The following is a 21,062-nucleotide window of genomic DNA, read 5'->3' as shown; positions in this document are numbered from 1 at the left end:
AATTAATATTTCCAATTTTCTCAGTTAATATTTTCAATTTAAGATATTTTAAAACATTTAAAATATCTTAATATTTTAAAAATACATTTTTTGCTCTTGATATTACATTTAATGTCAATCATAAAAAAATTAATTTTAGCCATCAAGTCATTTCAAGTCATCAAAGAAACTAAAACTTACTAAAATTATGAAATACATTTTACTTTAAAAGTTACAGTCTTTAGAAATGAAACACAAAATACCAAAAAAAAAATTGATACATTACATGTGGCACATAGTAGACACATAATAAGTACTTTTTGATTGATTGATGGTTTGAGTACACCCAGCACCCACTGTCCACATGCCTATGATTTTTCTTCTTTACAACAAGATGTCACATAAATCTTTTCTGGTTGACAATAGAAGTATGTTTATCCCCATTTTAAATTGACCTGCCCAAGATTATTCACCCAATATTAGGGGCAGGATTAGAACTTAGGTCTTTTGACTCTGTAGTCTGGCTCCTTCCTTTGGGCAAAAGAAGTAATTTAAATTGAGCATTTAAGGGGAGGTCTTCAAACCAAACATCTTAGAGACTGGTTCCTTTATTTAACCCCAAAATGGAATAGCACATCCAAACGTGGCTACCTTCCAGTTACAAGGGAAAGAATGCAGTTGAATGCAGGCTCATCCACCTCAAATTTAATTCCCTTGCTGAACTGTGCTGGAAATACCCTTGTTTGACATCAATTTTGATTTGCCATCAAAGGAGGCCCAGACCTCAAGGGTTTTGCACATCAGACATAAAGTTACTGTAGTATGATGACTTTTCATCATTATTCCTACAGAATAACTTCAACAAGAAATAAGTAAGAATAGATGCCCTTTGCTACCATTGTCATTCTGAATTATTGTTAATTATGATCATTATTAATTATTATTGATTAATAACTGGCATCGTATAGTGCTTTAAAATTTGCAAAATACTTTATATAATTATCTTAGTTGAGCCTTTCAACAATCCTGTCAGGTAGAGCTGACAGGTATCATTATGCTTATTTTACAGAGAAGAAACCTGAGTCTCAGATCAGTTAGGTATCTTGCCTAGGGTCATACAGCCATCAAGTGTAGGAGGCAGGATTTGAACTCCAGTACTCCTATCTCCAGGTCTAGCATTCTATCCATTAGGGTCACGATCAATTACAATGAAGCTCTTTTGACCAGGAACAGCTGCTGTACTAATACATATTTGGGAAGCTTCATTCGAAAGCATTTCTGTTATCTTCTCATGGAATTCTACCAAAGAGGATAAAAAGGAACGGATTGGAAGGGTGTTGGTATCTGAACTATTCAGTCTATTTGGAAAGGTTAGGAAGACATGTTAGCCTTGGTTTAATGATAAAGGCACTGGTCCTGCTTTCTTTAGTCATCTGCAATAGGCCACTGCTCATTTATGACATCTGTCAAGGATTGGCCCTATTTATGATGATCTAAGCATACTTTGTTACAGATGATAATTAGGATCGCCCACAGGTTTAAAATGTCAGCTTTAAATCTTTGAATTCCTTGCCATATGCTCATAGGACTGAAATTGATGGAATACCATAAAACCCTGGAATGAGTCAAGGCCGGCTTTAGGTGTAGGCAGAGCAGGCAGCAGCCTACTCGGTGTGGTTTCTGAAGACAAAGCCTTTCATTCCAAACTCAGAGAAGAGGCTTAAAATTCATGTTCCCCTGAGAGGCAAATATCTGGCAAATTCATACTCAGATATTAGTTTTGCTTAGGGGAAAGTGAGATTGCTAAGACCCAGGTGTCAAAGGAAAGGGACCAAGAAAGGGAACTACAGAGAAGATAAAGGACACAGAAGTAGAAGGCTGGAGACCCTCAAAGGATAAACTTCACCTGCCTCATGCTTCTATCTCCAGCTGCCTTTAATGTGAATAACCTACTGTACGGAAAATAAGATTTGAAGAGCAGTGCAACAGGACAGTATAACATATTACCTACTTTGTGACTGGCTGAATTTATCTTTGTGTTCAGCAAGTCAAAGGGGAATTTTTTTTTTAGCCTTCATCCTTTATTTCATACAGTGCCAAAAAAGATTTTTGCTGAAGCTTGAACAGCTTACGGCGTATGTGTGTTCTCCCCAGAGGGAGAGAAAACCATGTTTTCAAATGTCACCTAGTTCATACCTCTTCATCTCTGATGTTCCCCTGTGGGCTGGTGACATACTTGGCAATAATTGAGGGAGGAGCAAACCCTCCACACTTTTTCCATTTTCTCTCTAGCAACTTCTTGGAGGTATTCATGTGAAACTCCCTGCCCCCACCCTCCCCCGTCCCCGCCTTGCATCTGTGGAGTGTGTAGGCTGTTTGAAAGTGGCTTTTCCATCCTCATTGCGTGCTTGGCGGGGAGGGGCTTTCAGGTTGAGGCCCACAAGACACAGTCTAGAAGAGTCTGTGGTCCACTCTCAACCTTGGTATGAAAGGCACTCACAGAGATGTAACTAGGGTAAGGCAAACTGGAACTTTGCCCCAGAACACTGAAATTTAGAGGGCACCAATATTCAAAACATGTACTTTTTTCAACTATGGAAATAAAACTAGGTTTAGTACCTAGTGAGCAAGGATAATTAGATAAAATAAGAAGCTGCCAAATGGGGGACATTGTCAATAATCACCATCTGTGAACTACAATCGCAACTAATTCCTCCTCCTGCTCAATTGAATTTTTCCCAAATATTGTCATTATTTTTAAATCATGAATTATATAGTTGACTTGAGGGTATCCTTGTATAGCTTACTCCAGGGCCTTCTGTTCATGTGTAGAGAAGGAAGGAATTCATCATCAGAAGACATTTTTTGCAGGTTTCTTTGTGCCTTTTCTCCAGTTTGGGGATGAGGTATGTGGAAAATTGGGCAGCTTTTTGTGAAGCTATTCTAAATTTATTGTGGATTGGGGATGAGGCCAGGGCAAGGTTTAAAAATAGCAATGCTTTATGTGCCCAAAGGATTGCAGAATGCCTAATAATATTTTTGATACTTGGTTAATCAGAGAGACCTGACATACCCATCCATTCTCTTTTTTCAATTTGTTATTTATTTATTTTAAACATTCTTTTTCTTTTTAAATTTTGAGTTCCCAATTGAGATCCCTTCAATAGTTCCCTAATGCCTGAAGCGTAAACCTGGCATTCAAGGCTCCCCACAATCTAGTGCTACCCCTCCTTTCTAGTCTTCTCACATCCTCTTGTCTTCCTACTCAATACTTGGGCTCCATTAGGTGATTTGCTATCTTTTGTATAAACCCTGAACTTGACCAGTGCTATGGTTTTGTTCTTACTCCTCCTTATTCCTGTATTGCCCACTGTTGGAATCCTACTGTTCTTTATAACCTGACTCAAATATCACTTTCTCCAGGAAACCTTCTGTGATCCTCCCAAGTAGCAGTGACTTTTCCTCCTCAGGACCTCAAATATGTTACTTGTATCTCCCTTATACACTTACATGTTATTAATATTATAGTTTTCTGTGTATATATCCTATCTTCCTATTAGAGTATGAGAGAAATTACTATTAATAACTGATGATTGGGGAGATTCAGAGTTTCTCCTTTTTCTATTTTCAAGACCTCAGTTTCTGAAAGTTGAGTAAACCTTCCCTATCAGACCCCACCCAACCTTGCAAGGAATCTCTAGTCTAAGGTGGATTCCATTCAATCAGGCTTGGGTGGAGAAAGACACTTTTGTCTAAATTACCCAAGGCTGGGGGTGGCCTGGATATAGAGATAAGTCTCTCTGTCAAAGGGTGACATGATGATGCTCTCAGCCCTTCATTGTAATGTTCATTCTCTCATTAATTGTTAACTGCCCATTCCACCAACCAACCAATCAATCAATTGTTAACCAATCAGGGCTGATTCCCACTCTGGGGAACACCTACTCTTTGAAGGGTATATAAACTTTGAGCCTACTAACATGGTTGTTTTCCGTGTAAGAGAGAGAAGGCCAAATGACCATCCTTTCATTAAAATACTGGCATTATTAAAAATTATTAAATTACCCAGAAAATGTCTTTCAAATCTTTTAATTCCTAGAAGTGTAAGCTCTAGAAGGGCAAGAACTTTGTCTTATCTAAATGCTTTAAATCCCTCAGTTCCTAGGATAACATTCTGTACATAGCAAGCACTTAATTTAATTAAAATCAGGCAACATTTATAGATTTAAATCCCAAGAACCAAACTACTCACACTTTTTAATAGCTCCCCTAGGCATGTCGTCTCCCCCTATTAGAATATAAGGTTTTTGAAGACAGGGCCTCTCTTACTTTTGCATTTGTATTTCCAGGACTTAGCGCAGGGTCCAGCACTGAAATGCCTTTGTTCAATCATTATTCATTCCTGACTCCTAGCCTAGCATTCTACCCACTAAGTAACACTTCCCCTAAGTGTTGAAGAATACTGATGAGTAGATGTCCAGGCTCACCCCCTCAACGTAGGAGACAATGCTTCTGAATAAAGCTGGGCGGTAACAGTTGAGGAAAAGATTTGAGACAATAGAGAATAAGCAACTCTCAGTGATCCTTACCTGTGCCACAAGAGGTACAGTTGGAGGGCTCACTTCCTTGGCATTCTTGACAAGTGTGGTGACATGGATGGCATTGGTTGTGAAATGCATATTTCCCTGAAGGACAGGTCAGGACACAGCGGCCATTGTCGAAAAACCTGGGGCAGCAGGAAGAACACACAAGAATTATGGAACTCATGAAGAAAGAATTCTTAGACAACAGAGTATTAAAACAATGCTAGGCTTATGTATTTTTGTTTCACACTATCCTTTTTTGCTTTATGATTCTACCCACAAAGATGACACCACTGATCCATCATCAGTGGAGCCTATACTTTTTGAGCCTATACTTTTACCATCCCTTCTCCCTCTTTTCTAGATTTCTCAGAAAGCAGCTCTGAGAAACTTGATTAACTTGGCTCAGCTGTCTTATGTGGCGCATTGGATAGAGCACCAGGCATGGACTCAGGAAGACCTGAGTTCAAATCCAGCCTCAGACACTAGCTGTCTTAAAGTCACTTAACCTCATTTGCCTCAGTTTCCTCATCTGTAAAATGAGCTGGAGAAGGAAATGGCAAACCACTCCAGTATCATTGTTGAGAAAACCCCAAATTGGATGACGAAGAGGCAGAAACAACTGAAATGACTGAATAACAACAATAGCGACCTTGGGGGAAGATGAGGATAGAGGAATAATTGAAGAGAAAGGAGGGATGCTGTCCAGAGCCCTGAGGCCCAGGGAGAAGTAATGATGTGAGCAGGAAATGCACCAGCCAGATCCTGGGAAAGAGAGAAGCCAAAGTGGTAATATGTCATCATAAACTCTCAAGGGATTGAAGATAGAAATTTGCTTGTGCACTAGGAAAAAGGAAAGGTTACTATAACTCTTCCCTCCCTTCCCCCTCTCCCCCATTCCCAGGCCTCCTTGTGATGTTTGGGATTGTAAGGACCATGTATAAAAAATAAACTTAAGAACAACGAAGGTGTGCCATCTTGGATTGCAAAAATACTTTGATACTAAGCCCACTATGGGCCACTGTTAGAGAGCTGGTTTTCAGGAAAAGGTGGTGAGCATCCTCAGCCAGAGAAGAGCAGCTAATGGAGTGTGAGCAGAGTGGCAGAAGTCAATTAGCGCCATCTTCTGGAGGAGAATAGAACTACCAAACAATGGAGGGCACAAGATGGAACCTGGGTTGGATAGAACTGAGAAGCAAGAAGGGGCTATGAAGAAACTAGATGATTATCACTTGCTGGAGGAGAGTGGCACTGCCAAACAATGGAGAGCAGAAGATAAAACTTGGAATGGTTAGAAGAATTGAGGAGTAGGAAGAAGGAGCTATTTAGGACAATGCAAGAAACAAGAAGACTGCCATCTCCTGGAGAGGAGTGGAACTACCCACAATGGAGGGCCACCAGCAATGTCAGCTTAGAGAGGCAGGAGGAAAAAGTACTAAAAATTAGTCATTTGAGTGTCCCCCTGCTGCCACTCAGTGTAGCACTGCCACTTTTCCATTTCTCTCCCTACTCTTCATCTCTTGCTCTCTGAATAATAATAAAATCAATAGCATTGCTTCTAGAAGAGAGTGTCAATTGATTGACCTATGATTCCACTCATCATCCCTATGACTTTGCAAACCAAAACATCTTGGCCACCATTCCCTTATATGTTATATCCTCCTACCAGAATATGAGCTCCTTAAGACATGGAGTGTATTGCTTTTGTATCTGTATCCCTGGGGCTTATTACAGCTTGGAATAGAGTATTTAAGAAGTGTTTCTCATTCATTCCATTACTGTGGACAATTTAGCCATGAAGAGGAGGAACAAAGTGGGAAAAGTACCCTAATAACCCAAAGATGTAAGGCTACCCAGAGAAATAATATAAGTCACAAGGACTATGCATGTTCCATGTGTTTCAAACTACTTATATATAAAACTGTTCATGTTTTGAGCTTTGTCAGTCTGTGTGCTTATAAGGAGAACTGATGGTTACTCCTGAGGGAGTGTCATATACAGAAGCTCTCATGACAGAGGCAATGATCCAGAGAACTGAGAGATATCTCAATTGTACTTGGGTTCTTTGAGTGAGAAAGGAACCACTGACACAGGTCTTATACTTTTCTTAGGGTACAGCACAGAAGCAATCTCCTTTTCCCTATGGATTACTTCTGAAAAATTTTTCTTGTCAACCTCAAATGGTCCTCTTTGGTTATAGAAACACCTCAAACATTATTTCTAAAAATTGTATCACATTATGTAGAATAGAAATTGGCAGTTTACTGAAATTCAACTCTATGCCCATATATCTGGGAGGAAATGTTATATAGTGAGTGGCAGTGTGGTGTAATGGATCAGTCATTCGACTTGGACTCAGAAAGACCTGGGTTCAGATTCTACCTCAGACACTTACTAGCTATAAGACCCTGAGTAAGTCACTTAATTTTTTTTTATGCCTCATTCTCCTCATTTGTAAAATGAAAAGGCTAGACTTGATGGTCTCTAAAGACCCTTCTAGGTCTAAATCTATGGTGAGATGATCCTAGTTGAAAGAGACCCAAACTTGGAATCAGAAGACTTGAGAGTTGTGTTACTTCTGGGCCTGAATGTCCTCATCTGTAAAACGAGGAATTTGAACTACCTCAGGGTCAACAAACTATGGACCAAAGGCCAAATCTGGCTTGCTGCCATCATAGATCATAGCGTCATAGTATAAAGAATTATGGTGATCAAATGGTCCAACTTCCTCTTTTTTGGAGGCTCAGAGAAGTCAATAATTTGTCAAGGTCCCATAGGTAGTAATTTGTTGAGCCAGGATTTGAACTCGGATCCTAGATTTCTTTATTCTGCACTATTCTAGAGTAGGACCAGTGAGCCTCTGTTCCTCTCCCCACTTTTGACTACCCAACACTGTTTGGACTGAGTCACAGGCTCTTCCTACACTGTGATCCTATTGCAGCCAGCAATACTTCAGACCAGCTGCTGACTTTGTAGACTCCACCAGGGGTACACTCACAAACATCTGGCTGTCCATGTCATCACTTAGCCTCCACACCCAAAAAAGGCAAATTATCTTATCAACCGCACTAGGCTTATGAAGAGAAAGCATACCTCTGCGGTCAGACTGATAATTCCAGCCAATGAGGAAAAGCCCAGTTCCAAACTAGCTATGTTTTTTGAGCATGGGAAGATGTATCAAGGAAGGATTTGAGTTGGTTCAAAGAAAAAATAAAATAAATGAAATGTCCTCATTATGGGGTGGTGGTGGAGGGGGTGGGACAGGAGACCTAGAAAGAGCTTTCAAGGTTTTCACACCAAAAGCCTACCTGAAGTGGAATTTAACATGAAAAGAGGAAAATGGGCATGCATTCATCCAATGTGCTCACTTTCTTACTAAATCCACTTGGGGAAGGGTGAGAGGGGAAAGAGAACATACAAAACATATCATCACTTTATCCTTTAGAGGCACCAAAGAGAATTCTAGTTGAAAAAAATCATTTATCTCCAATTTAGGCCTCTCTCTTGTGACGGGGTCATTTCTGAGTATCTTCAGTTTAAGGTGCCTCTTAGAGCCACCCTGAAATGGAGGAGGGTGGGACCCCTAGTGGACTCAAACCACTTTTGTAGAAGAGAAGAACTACTTATTTTTCTATGGGTCTAAATCTGAACAGCTTTATCATGCTTCTAGCAGAAAATAAAAAGCACGGGGGCGGGAGGGGGGGGCTCGGAGAGGGAGAGGGAGAAAGGGGAGGAGGGAGAGAAAGGGAGAGGGAGAGGGAGAGAGAGAACACAAAATAGCAAAATAAATCTCAGCCTTTGTGCGAAGACTAGAATGGGAAGAACAAAAGTAAAAGCTAGTGATTCGGTAGTAGGTAAAAAAAAATTCTGCTAAAAAGAAAAAAAAGGAGTCTTGGGATTGGTAGCTGTTTCTCTGTCTCTGTATCTCTCTGTATCTCTCTTGATTTCTGTCTCTGTCTCTGTTTCTATCTCTCTTGGTCTCTCTGTCTCAGTTTCTCTGTCTCTCTGACTCTGTCTCTATCTTTGTCTGTCTCTTCCTCAATGTCTTTGTCTCTCTCTGTCTCTTGACTGTCTCTAGTTCAATGTCTCCATCTCAATGTCTCTCTCTGTCTCTGTCTCAATTAAATTGCCTGGAAACTGTTGGAATAGTCACTTTCCAGTTGCTTCTATTTACAGGGAGAGCAACAGATCTTCCTGAGAAGAGGGGGATGATGGAATCTCCCTTTTGGGTTCCAAGGAGACTGAGAGAGATTCTCTTTAGAGCCATCTGTGGGACAGCTAGCCTCCCTGCTCAGATCACAATGGCCCCAGGCCAAGCTTCCTCACTGCAGATCAGGAAAGTGAAGAACTTGATCGCCACCAAATTTCAGATCCTCATGACCTTTTCATTACCAAAGTGCAACCAGCCACTCAGGTCTAATAGAGCTCACACAGAGCAGAGGGAAAGTCAGAGCCAAGACCTTTAACAGCTGGGCAGAAGCGCTGTCCTCAGTGTTGGGGGTAAGTACACCAGAACCCCCTAGAGTGACTTTCTACTGTGTGGTGTGTTTGATATGTGCTGGAACAGATGATCTCAGGATGGAGTTATTATATCTTTTGTTTTCCTTTGTTGGCTTTCCCTAATTAAAGCCACTCACAATAGCCCTTAATGTAATTTCTCGGTACTTAAATGTTCTAATGGAATCGAAACCAGGAAAAAAAAGTATTCCTGTTCCCAGAAGTCCACAGAAGTGGACCAAATCGTTTTTGGATTTAAATAAGAGCCAAAGTAGTTTGTGAATGTTTTGTAATTAGTTGACTATCTTTAGCAGAGCTTTACCTAGGGAGGGGGTGATTGGGGCTTTGCCCCAGGGTACCACAATTAAGGAGTATGGATAGAACTCGCTGTCAGTCCTTCAACAGCAGAAACAATGGAGCTTAGTATCTAGTCTGCAAGGATAATTAGTTGACAGATGAAACTACCAGGGGGTAAAGGGAAATAAACTTTCCTCTCACCAGCCACACCTTAGGGCATACTTTGTACCATTTCCACTGCATACAGTTTGTAGTACTTTGTCCCAGGTTCAGAGCTTCCTAGTTGCAGATTTGCTCTTTAGGTCTTAATCCAAAATTTACCTTGTTATCTGAAAAACCTTCAGAGGACAAGGCCTGCTATACAATAATAAGCTGTCTCCTTTGTGCTTCCAATATCTTTTAAAAATTTTTATTTACTTATTTTAATTTATGGGATAAAGCAAGCATTCCATAACATAGTATAATTAAAAAAAAAGATTGCACATGAAACAGCAAGTCTGTTATGTTTGACTTACTATTTCATTTAAAGTTATCATGTACATTTCTTTTTTTTCTTTTCTCCTCCCGCCTCTCCCAGGTGGCTACCAATATCTTTTAAAGGGGCTTTTGCTTTAATTTCAGTGTTTTGCAGGAAATCATAATTAACCCAGTGAAATGGCAAAGAGAAAGGTGCAGATGTTACAGGCTAGAGTTCATTTCCCCATTCATTGTGAGGCAACTTCCTGGATTCAAGGTTACCCCACAACATGGGCAGTGTCGGTCCACAAGAATAGCAGAAGATCTAGGGAATCTTCACCTCTCTCCAAAATGAGGTTTAGTTGTTTTGATGATTAAAAGGAGTACTTGTTTATTTTCCTCCAGAATAAAAAGACTACTCTGTTGCTAGAGTAAGGAAATATTTAAATTAGTCATTTCTTCCATTATCTATTATCTATCTATATATATCATATATATGATATATATATAATATATGTCTATATTAATTATCTATTATTCTATTATACCCTTTAAAATAGATTCAGAGAATCAAAATGGAAAGACTTCATCATGTTGCAGTGTGGACAGAGTAGTTGCCATGGAGTAAGGAAAACCTGGGTTCAAATCTTGCCTCTGATCCTAACTCTGTGAACCTGTACAAATCATTTAAACTCTCTGAGTCTGTTTCCCCATCTTTAAAATGAAGGGTTTGGGAGACATAGTCTGTTATAACTTTAAGTCCATGGTCCTTCCCATAACATGTTAGAAGTGTTTCAAGTTAAAGGAGAAAAAAGGGTCTCAGTGGTTTAAAAACATCATCCCTAGATCTGATCTGGATTCTAACATCAAGTGATATCATTTTCCTCCCTTTAAAACCCATTCCTCTTCCCAACTTTTCTATTTCTATAGTCGATCTCACTTTCTTCTCAGTCACTCAGGATCAAATCCTTCAAGTTATCTTTGACTTTGTTTTCTTCCTCGCATTTGATTAATTATTATATCTGTTCTACCTCTCTGGAATCTCTTACCTCCATCGTCACCTCTCTCTTCACTTATCTTTAGTTAAGGATGGTATCATTTCTCACCTAGATAATTTTAAATAGGTCTAATAATAGGTCTTCCAACCTCATTGTCCATATAGGTGCCAACATAATCTTCCTATGGCACAGATTTTCCTGTGGCATCCCCCTGCTTAAAAACTGACAGTGGCTCCCCATTGCCTAAAGAGTAAAATAAAAACCTCCTAACTGGGCAGTTGAGGCCCTTTACAACCTGGATCTAATCTAGGGAGGCAGTGCCACATAATAGTCAGTAATTATTTTTAAGCTCCTACTATATGCCAAAGACTGTGCTAAAACCCTGGGGATACAAAGAAAGGCAAAAGAGGGTCCCTGCCCTGGAGATGTCAGGATCTAATGTAGCAGAAAGAGCACTGAATGACATGGCTTTAGAAAACCTGATCCTGGAGGACTTCCTCTACTGGTGTGGGGTACAACTGTTCTGTAGCATCTCAAGCTACGTGATTCTCATTCATGTCTTTCCAAAATTATTCCATAGTGGATCCAACCATTGCTCTGGAGGCCTTCCTCTTGTTCTTTGAGTACCTTATGGGTAACCCATTGCGTCATTGCCATTTACTTTTTGGATGACTTTGGTCAAATCATTCAGTTTCTCTGGGACTCAGTTTCCTCATTTGGAAGTAGGAGGCAGTGTGACCTAATGGATACAGAGTCAGCCCCAGAATCAAGAAGACCTTTGTCTCTGACAAATCTTGTCTGTATGACACGGATGAGTCATTTAAAATCTCACTGTCCCAGAAAACTCCCTAATACTCTACATCTTAGGAATTGTTCTAAATGCTAATAGTACATGAGTCTATTTCACGCAATTCCCCTTTATGTACTCTCTGTTCCGACCAAACTGATCTACTAGCTCTTACCCAATCTCACCCTGACTGCGTGCATTGGTGTATGCCTAGATTTTAGAATATATCTTTATATATTGGCTTATTGGCGTACTTCCTGTTTTTTCAAGTCCCATATGAGGTGCCACTTTTCCCACTAAGCCTTTCTTAATCAACTTCAGTTAAAAAGTGATTCTTCCCTTCTCAAATTTTCTGAGAGTTCTCTGTCCAGACCTTTCCTTTGTCCCACTATCGTCTACCATGTATTGACCTTAATGATGCAACTTGGTATTTAGACTGATTTCCTTGTGGGGAAGGAAAGATTCTGGTATGTAGCTGCACGGGCTCCTGGGAACTGTAGTTCAGATGGACAGTGTGACTCATCCCTGCCCTCTTCCTCCTTCTGTTCCTCTCAGCAAGAAGGATAGTGAGACTCCAGGGGGAGAGCATCGAGGTGAAGAGCCTGACTGTGAAGCATCTTCCTCCTGATGTCTCCTGATCCTTCCCCATCCTGGGACTGGAGGACAGTCACACTATCAATTATAGTAGAGTCTATGCCACCATATACCAACAATATACCAGCAGCAAATCAGTTTCCTCATTGCCACAGAAGCCCTTCTCTTTATTATCATCCATATTTTTCCAGTGTATTGCTATAAAGTTGAAAATCATGAAGCAAAATTATAAGTAACCCCTATGGCAGTGTGACAGTACATTATAGGCTTAAGTAGGATAGATCATATTATCAGTGATGGCTTGCATGTGAAAAGTGGTACAAAAGATATTGCCAAGGACATAAATGACATACTAAAAGATGAGGTATTCATATCATGAGAATTTTTCTTTTTAAAAGAAGCTTTATGGGATGGCTCTCTAAGAGGGAGAGAAGGAAGGGCACTGAGGAAATGACAGGTGATGTAAAAACAAGATATATCAATGAAGTTTTATTTAAAAAATAAAACCAACAGATACACCAATTAAGGGATATTGCTACAAAATATAAAACATGAGAGATAGACCTCTAGAGAGATAGGTGGGTGCTTCATGAATATTTATGAATTTTAGATGATAGAGCTAGGGCTAGAAAAGACCTTAGATATCATTAAGTTAAACTACCTCATTTTATAGCTTAGAAAACTGAGGCCCAAAGAGGTTAGGTGACTTTTCCAGGATCACACAGCTAGTAAGTACCTGAGGGAGAATTTGAAACCAAGCCTTCCTGTTTTTAAGTCTAGTGTTTTATCTACAAGAATCACTGAGAAGAAATGGAGGGGCTACAACCCGTAGGAAGCCCCTAAACTGATGAAGTCGTGTCATGGAATCATCAGTGTATGGATCCCCTTTTTTAGACTGTAAGGTCCTTGAGGACAGGGAATATTAGTATCTTTTTTCCATCTTTGCCTCTCCCACAACCTACAAAAGACCTTGCAAATAATGTTTTCAATAAATGTTTGTTGAATTGAATTTTTTTAAAAAGCTAACAGGGTCTGGCCATGATGGCCTGTTTGATCATTGGAGAAGCTGTGCATTTGGTTTTATGACCACTGTGAAGCTAATGGATAAGGACTTCTAAAATGATGGCAGAATTCCATTCTCTCTTGGGAATCTCCCCTAGGTCAACCTGATGAAGAATCCCTGTTGCCGCATAATGAATGAGTCATTTAACACCTCTGTTTCCTCATCTGTATAATGGGGATAATTAAGATCACCCATCTACCTCAAAGGGCCATTGTAAGGATAAAATAAGATGATTCATGTAAAGCATTTTGCAAACCTTAAAGCATTATAAAAATGACAGTTGTAGTTACTGTTACCTTGCACTGGGGCAGCTGGTGCAGTTCTCTTGAGTTGGCCCCCGGCATGTGGAACAAGAGGCTTCACATCGTAGGCAGCGGCCCAGGTCATCAATGTATTCCCCTGGGGAACAAAAGCCAGTTGTTTACTTCAGCCCCACATAGCTATGCGAGATGGCTGCCTTGTCATTCTGAGGGCAGCCAGACTTCATAGCAATTGCTTGCATAAGAAAGAAAAAATGGAGACACTCTAGAGAGACCCTGAACTCCTCCAGCTGCCAATTCTAAATCCTGATCTTACAACAACAACTTCTCCTCTCCCAGGGGCCCTCAGAGTTGGACCCTTAGAAAGTTATGAGGCAATGACATATTTTTGGATTCGGTCCGTATGTGTTACAGATTTTAAAAGTCAGGGAAGGCCAGAGGGACTTCCCAGAAGGACCCCTTCCTTGACCACCTACTGATTTGCCCGTTAAAAGTGAAGATCTGTCATCCCAAAGGAGCTTCAATTGTCATCTGGGATGAGGCAAAGTGCCAAGCAGGACCCACCCCAGAGCATGCCCACCATGAACCAAAAGCTTTGTGGATAGGCTAGGATAGGGAGTCAAGTCTAGGCTGCCACTTGGCAGACGTGTGCTACCTCTCACCCTGAAAGAGGAACAGCACTGAGATGGCCAGAGAATTCCTGACTTAATTTAAAAAGTTTCTCTTTTGCTAAGAAAACAACAGCCATGACACACGAGGTCTTCTGACAGAAGCAGTCAGAGCTGAGTCAATTTCTGGTGGCCTCACCCACTTACTACAGAGGGAAGCTGGAGGTAGAAAAGCGAAACAGCAGCAACAACAAACTCACCGAAGGTTATGATACAGAATGATCCCATATGTATTCTCACTTCCTTAAAATCTATGCTCTTCTCCAAGTGTACTGGACAGTGTGGCCTGAATCAAGTGGTCCCTTTTCTTATTTCAAAGGGCAATTTATTTCTTTGAACGGAAATCACAAATCTTCAAAAGCCATGCCCTCAGACTTCAGCTCTATCCTGTCTCTCCTTCCCTCCCTCCCCCTTCCTCCCCTTTCTCTTCCTTTCACTGTCTTTTTTCTTTCTCCCTTTCTTTCTCCCTTCCTCCCTCTCTCTCCACCTTTCTTTTTCCTTTCTCTCTCTCTCTCTCTCTCTCTCTCTCTCTCTCTCTCTCTCTCTCTCTCTCTCTCTCTCTCTCTCTCTCTCTGTCCCCCTTTCTCTCCAAACATATACAAATACCCTCAAAACATTTTTAGGTACCTTGATGCCATTTAGGGAAGATGAGATTAATAGACACTTCTCTGGGAGTTTGAAACCTACGATTTAAGCTTAAAATTGGTCTTTAGAAAGTGACCCATTTAGGTAAGACACCAGAGGTCCCTTTCTGCCGCCAGAGCCCCAGGATCAACAATGAGTTAATGGTGATCTGCATTTATGCTAAAAAAAAAAAAGTGACTAAAGTATTCATACCCTTATCCCTAGAGATCCCATTGGTAGGTATATAGTCCAAGGAAGTCAAATCAGAAAGCAAAGCTCTATATTCACCCAAGTATTTATAGAAAGCTTTTTTGTAGTAACAACAACAAAAAAACCTGCAAGCAAAATAGATGGCCACTGGAAAATAGCTAAGCAAATTGTGGTACATGAATGTGGTATGAGGATACTACTGTGTTGGAAGAAACAATGAATATGATGAATACAGGAAGTAACAGCAAGTCTTGCATGAACTGATTCAGAATGATGTAATCAGAACCAAGAAAACAACATACACAACCACTACAGCAATGGAGACAGAAAGAAAAAGAAAAAAATGAAACTGAGTGCTTTGTAATCACGAGGATCATGCCTGGCCTCAAAGAAGAGTTAAGAAAATATACCTCTCTACATTACACTATATGTCAGCCACGTCAATCAATATTGTTTTAGACCATTTTGAATAACTAGACAGTAGAAAGTTGGACTGTTGCTGTGGTATAGGAAATGACGAGCTGGTGGAGTTAGAAAAAAATATGGAAAGACTCAGACTTATGAAGGAAGAGGTTATCTACCCTCAGAGAAACAGAGGACAAATAAGTATAGCATGGTCTTGCATAGATGCATATGGATGTGTATGTCTATATATGAGTATGATTATAGATATCTAAATATATGTATGTGTATGTATGTGTATATGCATGTATACAGTAATTTGTGTGTATATGTGCATATAGCCATGCATGTTTGTATGTGTATGTGCATGAGTATGTATGCATATGTGTATGTGTACATGTATGTATATATTTTTATATATATATTTATGTATGTGTATGTATATATCTGCACTTAATTGTAGCCTTCTGCGGGGGGCAGGGGAGAAGGGGGGAAAAAAGAACAAAGTAAAAACTGCACGGCAGAGAATGAAAGAAACCTTGCAAGGAAGCGAAGATGGACACCTCTGAACACAATGCATAGGATTTATTATTTAGGCTTTCTTGAAATGGAAATTTATTGATGCGTATTTTGAATCTTTTCTTACATTTTGCTGTGCACGTGGCAATGCTTTTTTTTCTCCTTTTCTTATTTTGTATTTAAGTTTTAATATTTAAGTATATAATGTTTCTTTCTCTTTTCTTATTGCATATTTAAGTTTAAAATAAACTAATAATAATAAAAAAGAAAATGTACCTCTCTCCCTTTCTTTCTTAAAGAGGTATGGGACTATGGGTGTGTAACAGTGCATATGCTTTCAAAACTCTTTGTTCTAATGGATGGCTTGCTGGACATGGTGGAAGAAAGGAATACATTCAGAAATGGAAATATAAAATGTATCAATAAAAGGGACAGCTAGGTGGTGCAGTGGATAGAGTGCTGGGCCTGGAGTGAGGAAGACTCAACTTCCTGAGTTCAAATCTGGTCTCAGTGACCTTGGGCAAGTCACTGTTTCTATTTGACACTGTTTGCCTCAGTGTCCTCATCTGCAAAATGAGCTAGAAAAGGAAATGGCAAACCACTCCAGTATCTTTATCAAGAAAACACCCAAAATGGGGTTACAAAGTCAGACAGGACTGAAAAAACTGATTGAACAATAACAACAAAATCAATAAAGGTAATACAACATTTTAAAAACAAAAAGAAAAAGAGCTGGTGATAGCACAAATTCTCCAAGATGTGGTACCTGATTTCCTGGAGTGTGCAAAAGGTAGACACTGGGAAAGTGAACTTGATAGGTGCAAGAACTGAGAGCAAGAATTGAGTTTCTTTTCTCCATCCATAGATATTCAGATAGATAAAGTATCTGTAAGCACTTACTACATGCCAGGCACTATGCTAAACACCGTGGATACAAATATAAGCAAAAAACCAGTCCTAACCTTGAGGAGTTTCTAATGGGGGAAAGGTAACATATAAAAGGGAGCTGGAAAGGGGTTGGAGGCAGGGACAGGGATAGAAGGCTTCTTCTGAGGAGGGGAGAAATCCAGTCAGGAGGGGAGTCTGTAGCTAGGTGACCTTGGGCAAGTTTCTTCATCTCTCTCAGCCTCCTTCCCCATCTATAAAATGGGAAGCCAAGTGAACACAACCTCAGTGCCTCATTAAAGCCCTACATTTACCCCATTGCATGGAGTGCCCTGGAAATAAAATCTTCCACTTGTCTATCCTCACTCATAAATAAGTGGGTGATAAATTTCTTTCTTCATAATAATTCTTTTAAAAATATTTCCTATTAATTTTTTTAATTTATGAAATAAAACAAGTATTTCTATAATTGTAACAACCATGCTACTTGGTGCTACTGTGGCTGTGTAAGACCAATAACACTAGCACACAGGAGGGCTCCTAGTACAGGTTCTTTGGTCTGCTTTTCTAAGGAAAGCAACTTTAAGGGGTTTACAATCTTACTTTAAATAAACATACATATATCATTCACTTAGTTCAGGGAAAAAGTCATCACCCTGAACTTCAGAGCAAATACAAATAGAAACTACAAGCAGAAATTATAAAAATAGAGCAAATAAACACAAATCAGCAGACAGGGCTTCTAGTTGTCTGACCAAGACATTGCACACATAGTTATCAGAGAGAAAAGCACCAACCTCTGGGTTTTTCAAAGCTGGGGGGCTCCTTAACAGCTACCCAGAGTCTCATCTGGCCAAATCACAGGAACAGTCTTCCAATGAGTGAGCCTCAAACAAAATGCAAACCTCAGAGTATATACAATTTTTCAGGGTCAGAGTGCTTCACACCTCTTGAGGGTTTTACACCTCTCCTGACCTAACTAGCAAAAGGGTGTGGGCCTTCCTACAAACAAAGGCAAGACTCAGTTAAAGTCACTTGATTGCCTTAGTGCTGAGAGGCACTCCAAAACAAAAGACAACAAAAAATCCCACTTTGCTTGCCCTTACGATAATATAGTATAATAACAACAACAACAGGAATAAAATGTATCATGTCTCATTATCCCATTTTATAGATGAAGAAACTGAGACTCAGTGATCTGCCCAGAGTTACACAGGGTTAAACACTGCATAAGATAACTCTAAGACCAGCGTAGTCTTCCTGATGCTAGCACCCTTCATAAAGAAAAAAATAGAGCGGCAGCTAGTTTTAGATTTTATTTGGATAAAAAATATACTTTTTAAACCTACAGGCTTATCTCTGGCTAATTTTGTTAATGAAGAGAGAGTAAAAATGTTCAAACTGCAGAGATTTATAAATGTAATCCTCTACAGTGACATGAGAAGACAATTGTTCAGTTGTCTTTCAGTCATGTCCCACTCTTTAGGGTTTTCTTGGCAAAGATATCGGAGTGTTTGCTATTTCCTTCTCCAGCACATTTTACAGATGATGAAATAGGCAAATAGGATTAAGTGACTTGTCCAGGGTCACACAGCTTATAAGTGTCCAAGGCCAGATGCAAACTCAGAAAGATGGGTTTTTCTGACTTCAGGATGCCCTGCACCAATGCTGATTTCAAAAATTAATTTTCTTTTACTGTCTCCAGACATCAAAGAGTTATATGGTGTAAGCATCCCTAAAGTCTGTAGCAACTAGACTTGGGAGTCCCCTGGGGCTCTAAGTATTACCAGTTATCTGGGCCAGACTAGAAGATCACTGTGAACTCTGGGTTCAGGTGAGGCTTCTCAGCAGTGCTTGGCAGAGACCCTGGGTGGTTGCCTTGTTCAGGTGCATAAGTGAGCCAGTATCCTAAGGTTCAATCATATAGCTATAGGCTCCCATCACCTCTTTCTTGGACACCTGCATTAGCCTTCTAAGAGATCTCCCTGCTTCCAGTTTTTTCTCTCCTCCAGTCCATCCTCCACTCAGCTTTCAAGGTGATTTTTTGAGATGCTGGTCTGCCCGTATCACTGTTCTGTTTAATGAACTGTAGTGGCTCCCTATTTCTTCCAGAATTAAACATAAAGCCCTCTGTTTAGCATTTAAGGCTCTTTTGTAACCTGGCCCCTTCCTATCTCTCCAGTCCTTACAGACATTGCTCCCCTCCATGCCATGTAGAGACCTGGCCTAGCTGCAATTCCTAAAAAATAAATTCTGTCTCCCTATACCATGACTCTTCCTGGATGTCCCCACTGCCTGGAATGACCGCTTTTCTACCTCTTAGTTTTCCTCATTTCCTTAATATTCAGCTTTCTTTTGTAGGAGCCCTTTCCTGGTATCATTGACTGTGAATGCCTCTCTTTTCAGATTGCCTTCTATTTATTCTGAATATATCTTGTATGGTATGGATCTAGTCATTTATATGATGGGTCATCCTATTAGAGTGTGAGCTCCCTGAGGGTAAGAACTGTTTTATCCCCTTTTTCTCCCCAGCGCTTACTTAGCATAGTGCACTTAATTAAACTGACTGACTATGCTCCTCCATTTATCTTTACCTGAGTAAGTGGGTGAGAGGGAGGCAGAACTAGTTGTAAAGTGGTCTTACCAGCCCAAGAGCATGCTGAGTGAGGGGAAGATGCCCCAGGCTTGGGTGGACCGACATGGGAGAGTAATTCTGCTTTGTTTGGATAATCCATATAATTTGTGCTCATGGGATCAGAATTAGGTATGAGGGAATCATTTGGAGGGTTAAAGACCTCTCATCTCAGAGTGATGGCAACCCAGAGAATCTAGTTCTTTTTCATACAGTCTATAATAATAACTCATATTTCTATAAAGTTTTATTGCAATTTTATGACCACTCTTAGACCTGGGCAAACAGACTCCTGTCCTGGGCCTCTGGACCTCAGGACCTCCAAGATCTGGAGGACAGCAGCAGTAGCTACCATACAACTTGACTAATTCTCTATTTTCGAGTTGGCTGTGCCCTTGACCATAGCCTGGAACCTGGTTCCCTGTCCCTGAAACCGTTCTACCTGCTTATCTAATGGTTGAGGGAGGAGGGGATCTTAGATACCCCTACTACCTTGGAACTTTTGGCTTAGGCCTTAGGGGATGGCCTCAGTAGCTGCCAGATGGTCTGAACTAACTTCACCCCTTTTCCTGTGCTCTGCCTAGGTGGGGCAGGGTGCCCTCTAGCTGCACCCGACCCACCCTGTTCCCATGAGATTTGTGTGTGGACCCCCTTCACTCTGCCTGACCCTCTTCTAGACCTGCTCACCTGATGACACCAAACACGGAATCCTAACACTAGAGCTGCCCACCCATTGAGATAAACTCAAGACCCAGCAGCAGTCCGTCATACCACCTACCGCCCTGCTGAGACTGATTTGTCTTCCTCAGAGAAGCTTGAAACCCTGCTTACCCGGCCTGCTAGACACTTTGAAGAAACTTCATGGGCACTGATTGGACAATAAACAGATAGACAGACAGATAGATGGATACATAGCTAGACATAGAGATACAGAGATAGAGATACAGATAAAGATAGTGATATCTATCTCTTCTTTACCCATTATTCTAACTCATTATACCTTACATGGGCCTATAGATTTTGTAATACATATTTAAGTTAAATCGTTTATATAGAGAGGGGTCCCTGAAAAACAAACCATTTTCCCACCCGCTGACCCTGGGGGCTGCCCTGATTTATTTTTCTCCCAACAACCCTATAAAGTAGTTTATAATAATATTATTTCCCTCATTTTACAGAAACTTATCAGAGTCTTATAGAGGCAAATGTGGAAACATTCTCTGGCCAATCTAACACAGATGCCCAAACTGAATGGCCAACTGGGAAGATAGCAAGAAAGTTGGAAACAGAGAGTCCTCGTTAGGCTCTGTAGAACCCAACTTTGGTTCTGCTCTGCTTTCCTCAACTCTCTTTCTTCACGGCCGCTCCCCATTCTCCCTACTGCCTATAAAGTGATCAGGTCCAGTGCCTGGGTAGAGTAGGAGTCTAAGTTAAACACAACTCACCCTGTTTGTCCCAGCAAAGGGGAGTCAAATGACTCTGAGGGTTGTACCACACCCATACCAGAGTCTCCGCTTTAATTATAGGCAGGGCAGAGAAAACAAAGCTGGCCTGTTGGAGGTCACTGAGAGGTTGCAGTCAGACTTGGAAATTAATGTGGCCTCTGCA

The 21,062-nt window shown here is 40.5% G+C and overlaps 1 protein-coding gene across 1 annotated transcript in view; it reads right to left on the bottom strand.

Annotated features, from left to right (window-relative positions):
- Nucleotides 1–21,062, bottom strand: part of PCSK5 (proprotein convertase subtilisin/kexin type 5) — a 618,746-nt gene that overhangs the window by 121,090 nt on the left and 476,594 nt on the right. The window contains 2 exon segments of the mRNA XM_036741047.1: nt 4,569–4,705; nt 13,551–13,653. Coding sequence (XP_036596942.1) covers nt 4,569–4,705; nt 13,551–13,653 — 240 coding nt within the window.

Source organism: Trichosurus vulpecula, chromosome 1 (genome assembly GCF_011100635.1).
Source record: "Trichosurus vulpecula isolate mTriVul1 chromosome 1, mTriVul1.pri, whole genome shotgun sequence".
Lineage (NCBI taxonomy): Eukaryota > Metazoa > Chordata > Mammalia > Diprotodontia > Phalangeridae > Trichosurus > Trichosurus vulpecula.
The sequence above is the reverse complement of the archived record's forward strand: the minus strand, read 5'-3'. Positions and strand labels throughout refer to the sequence as shown.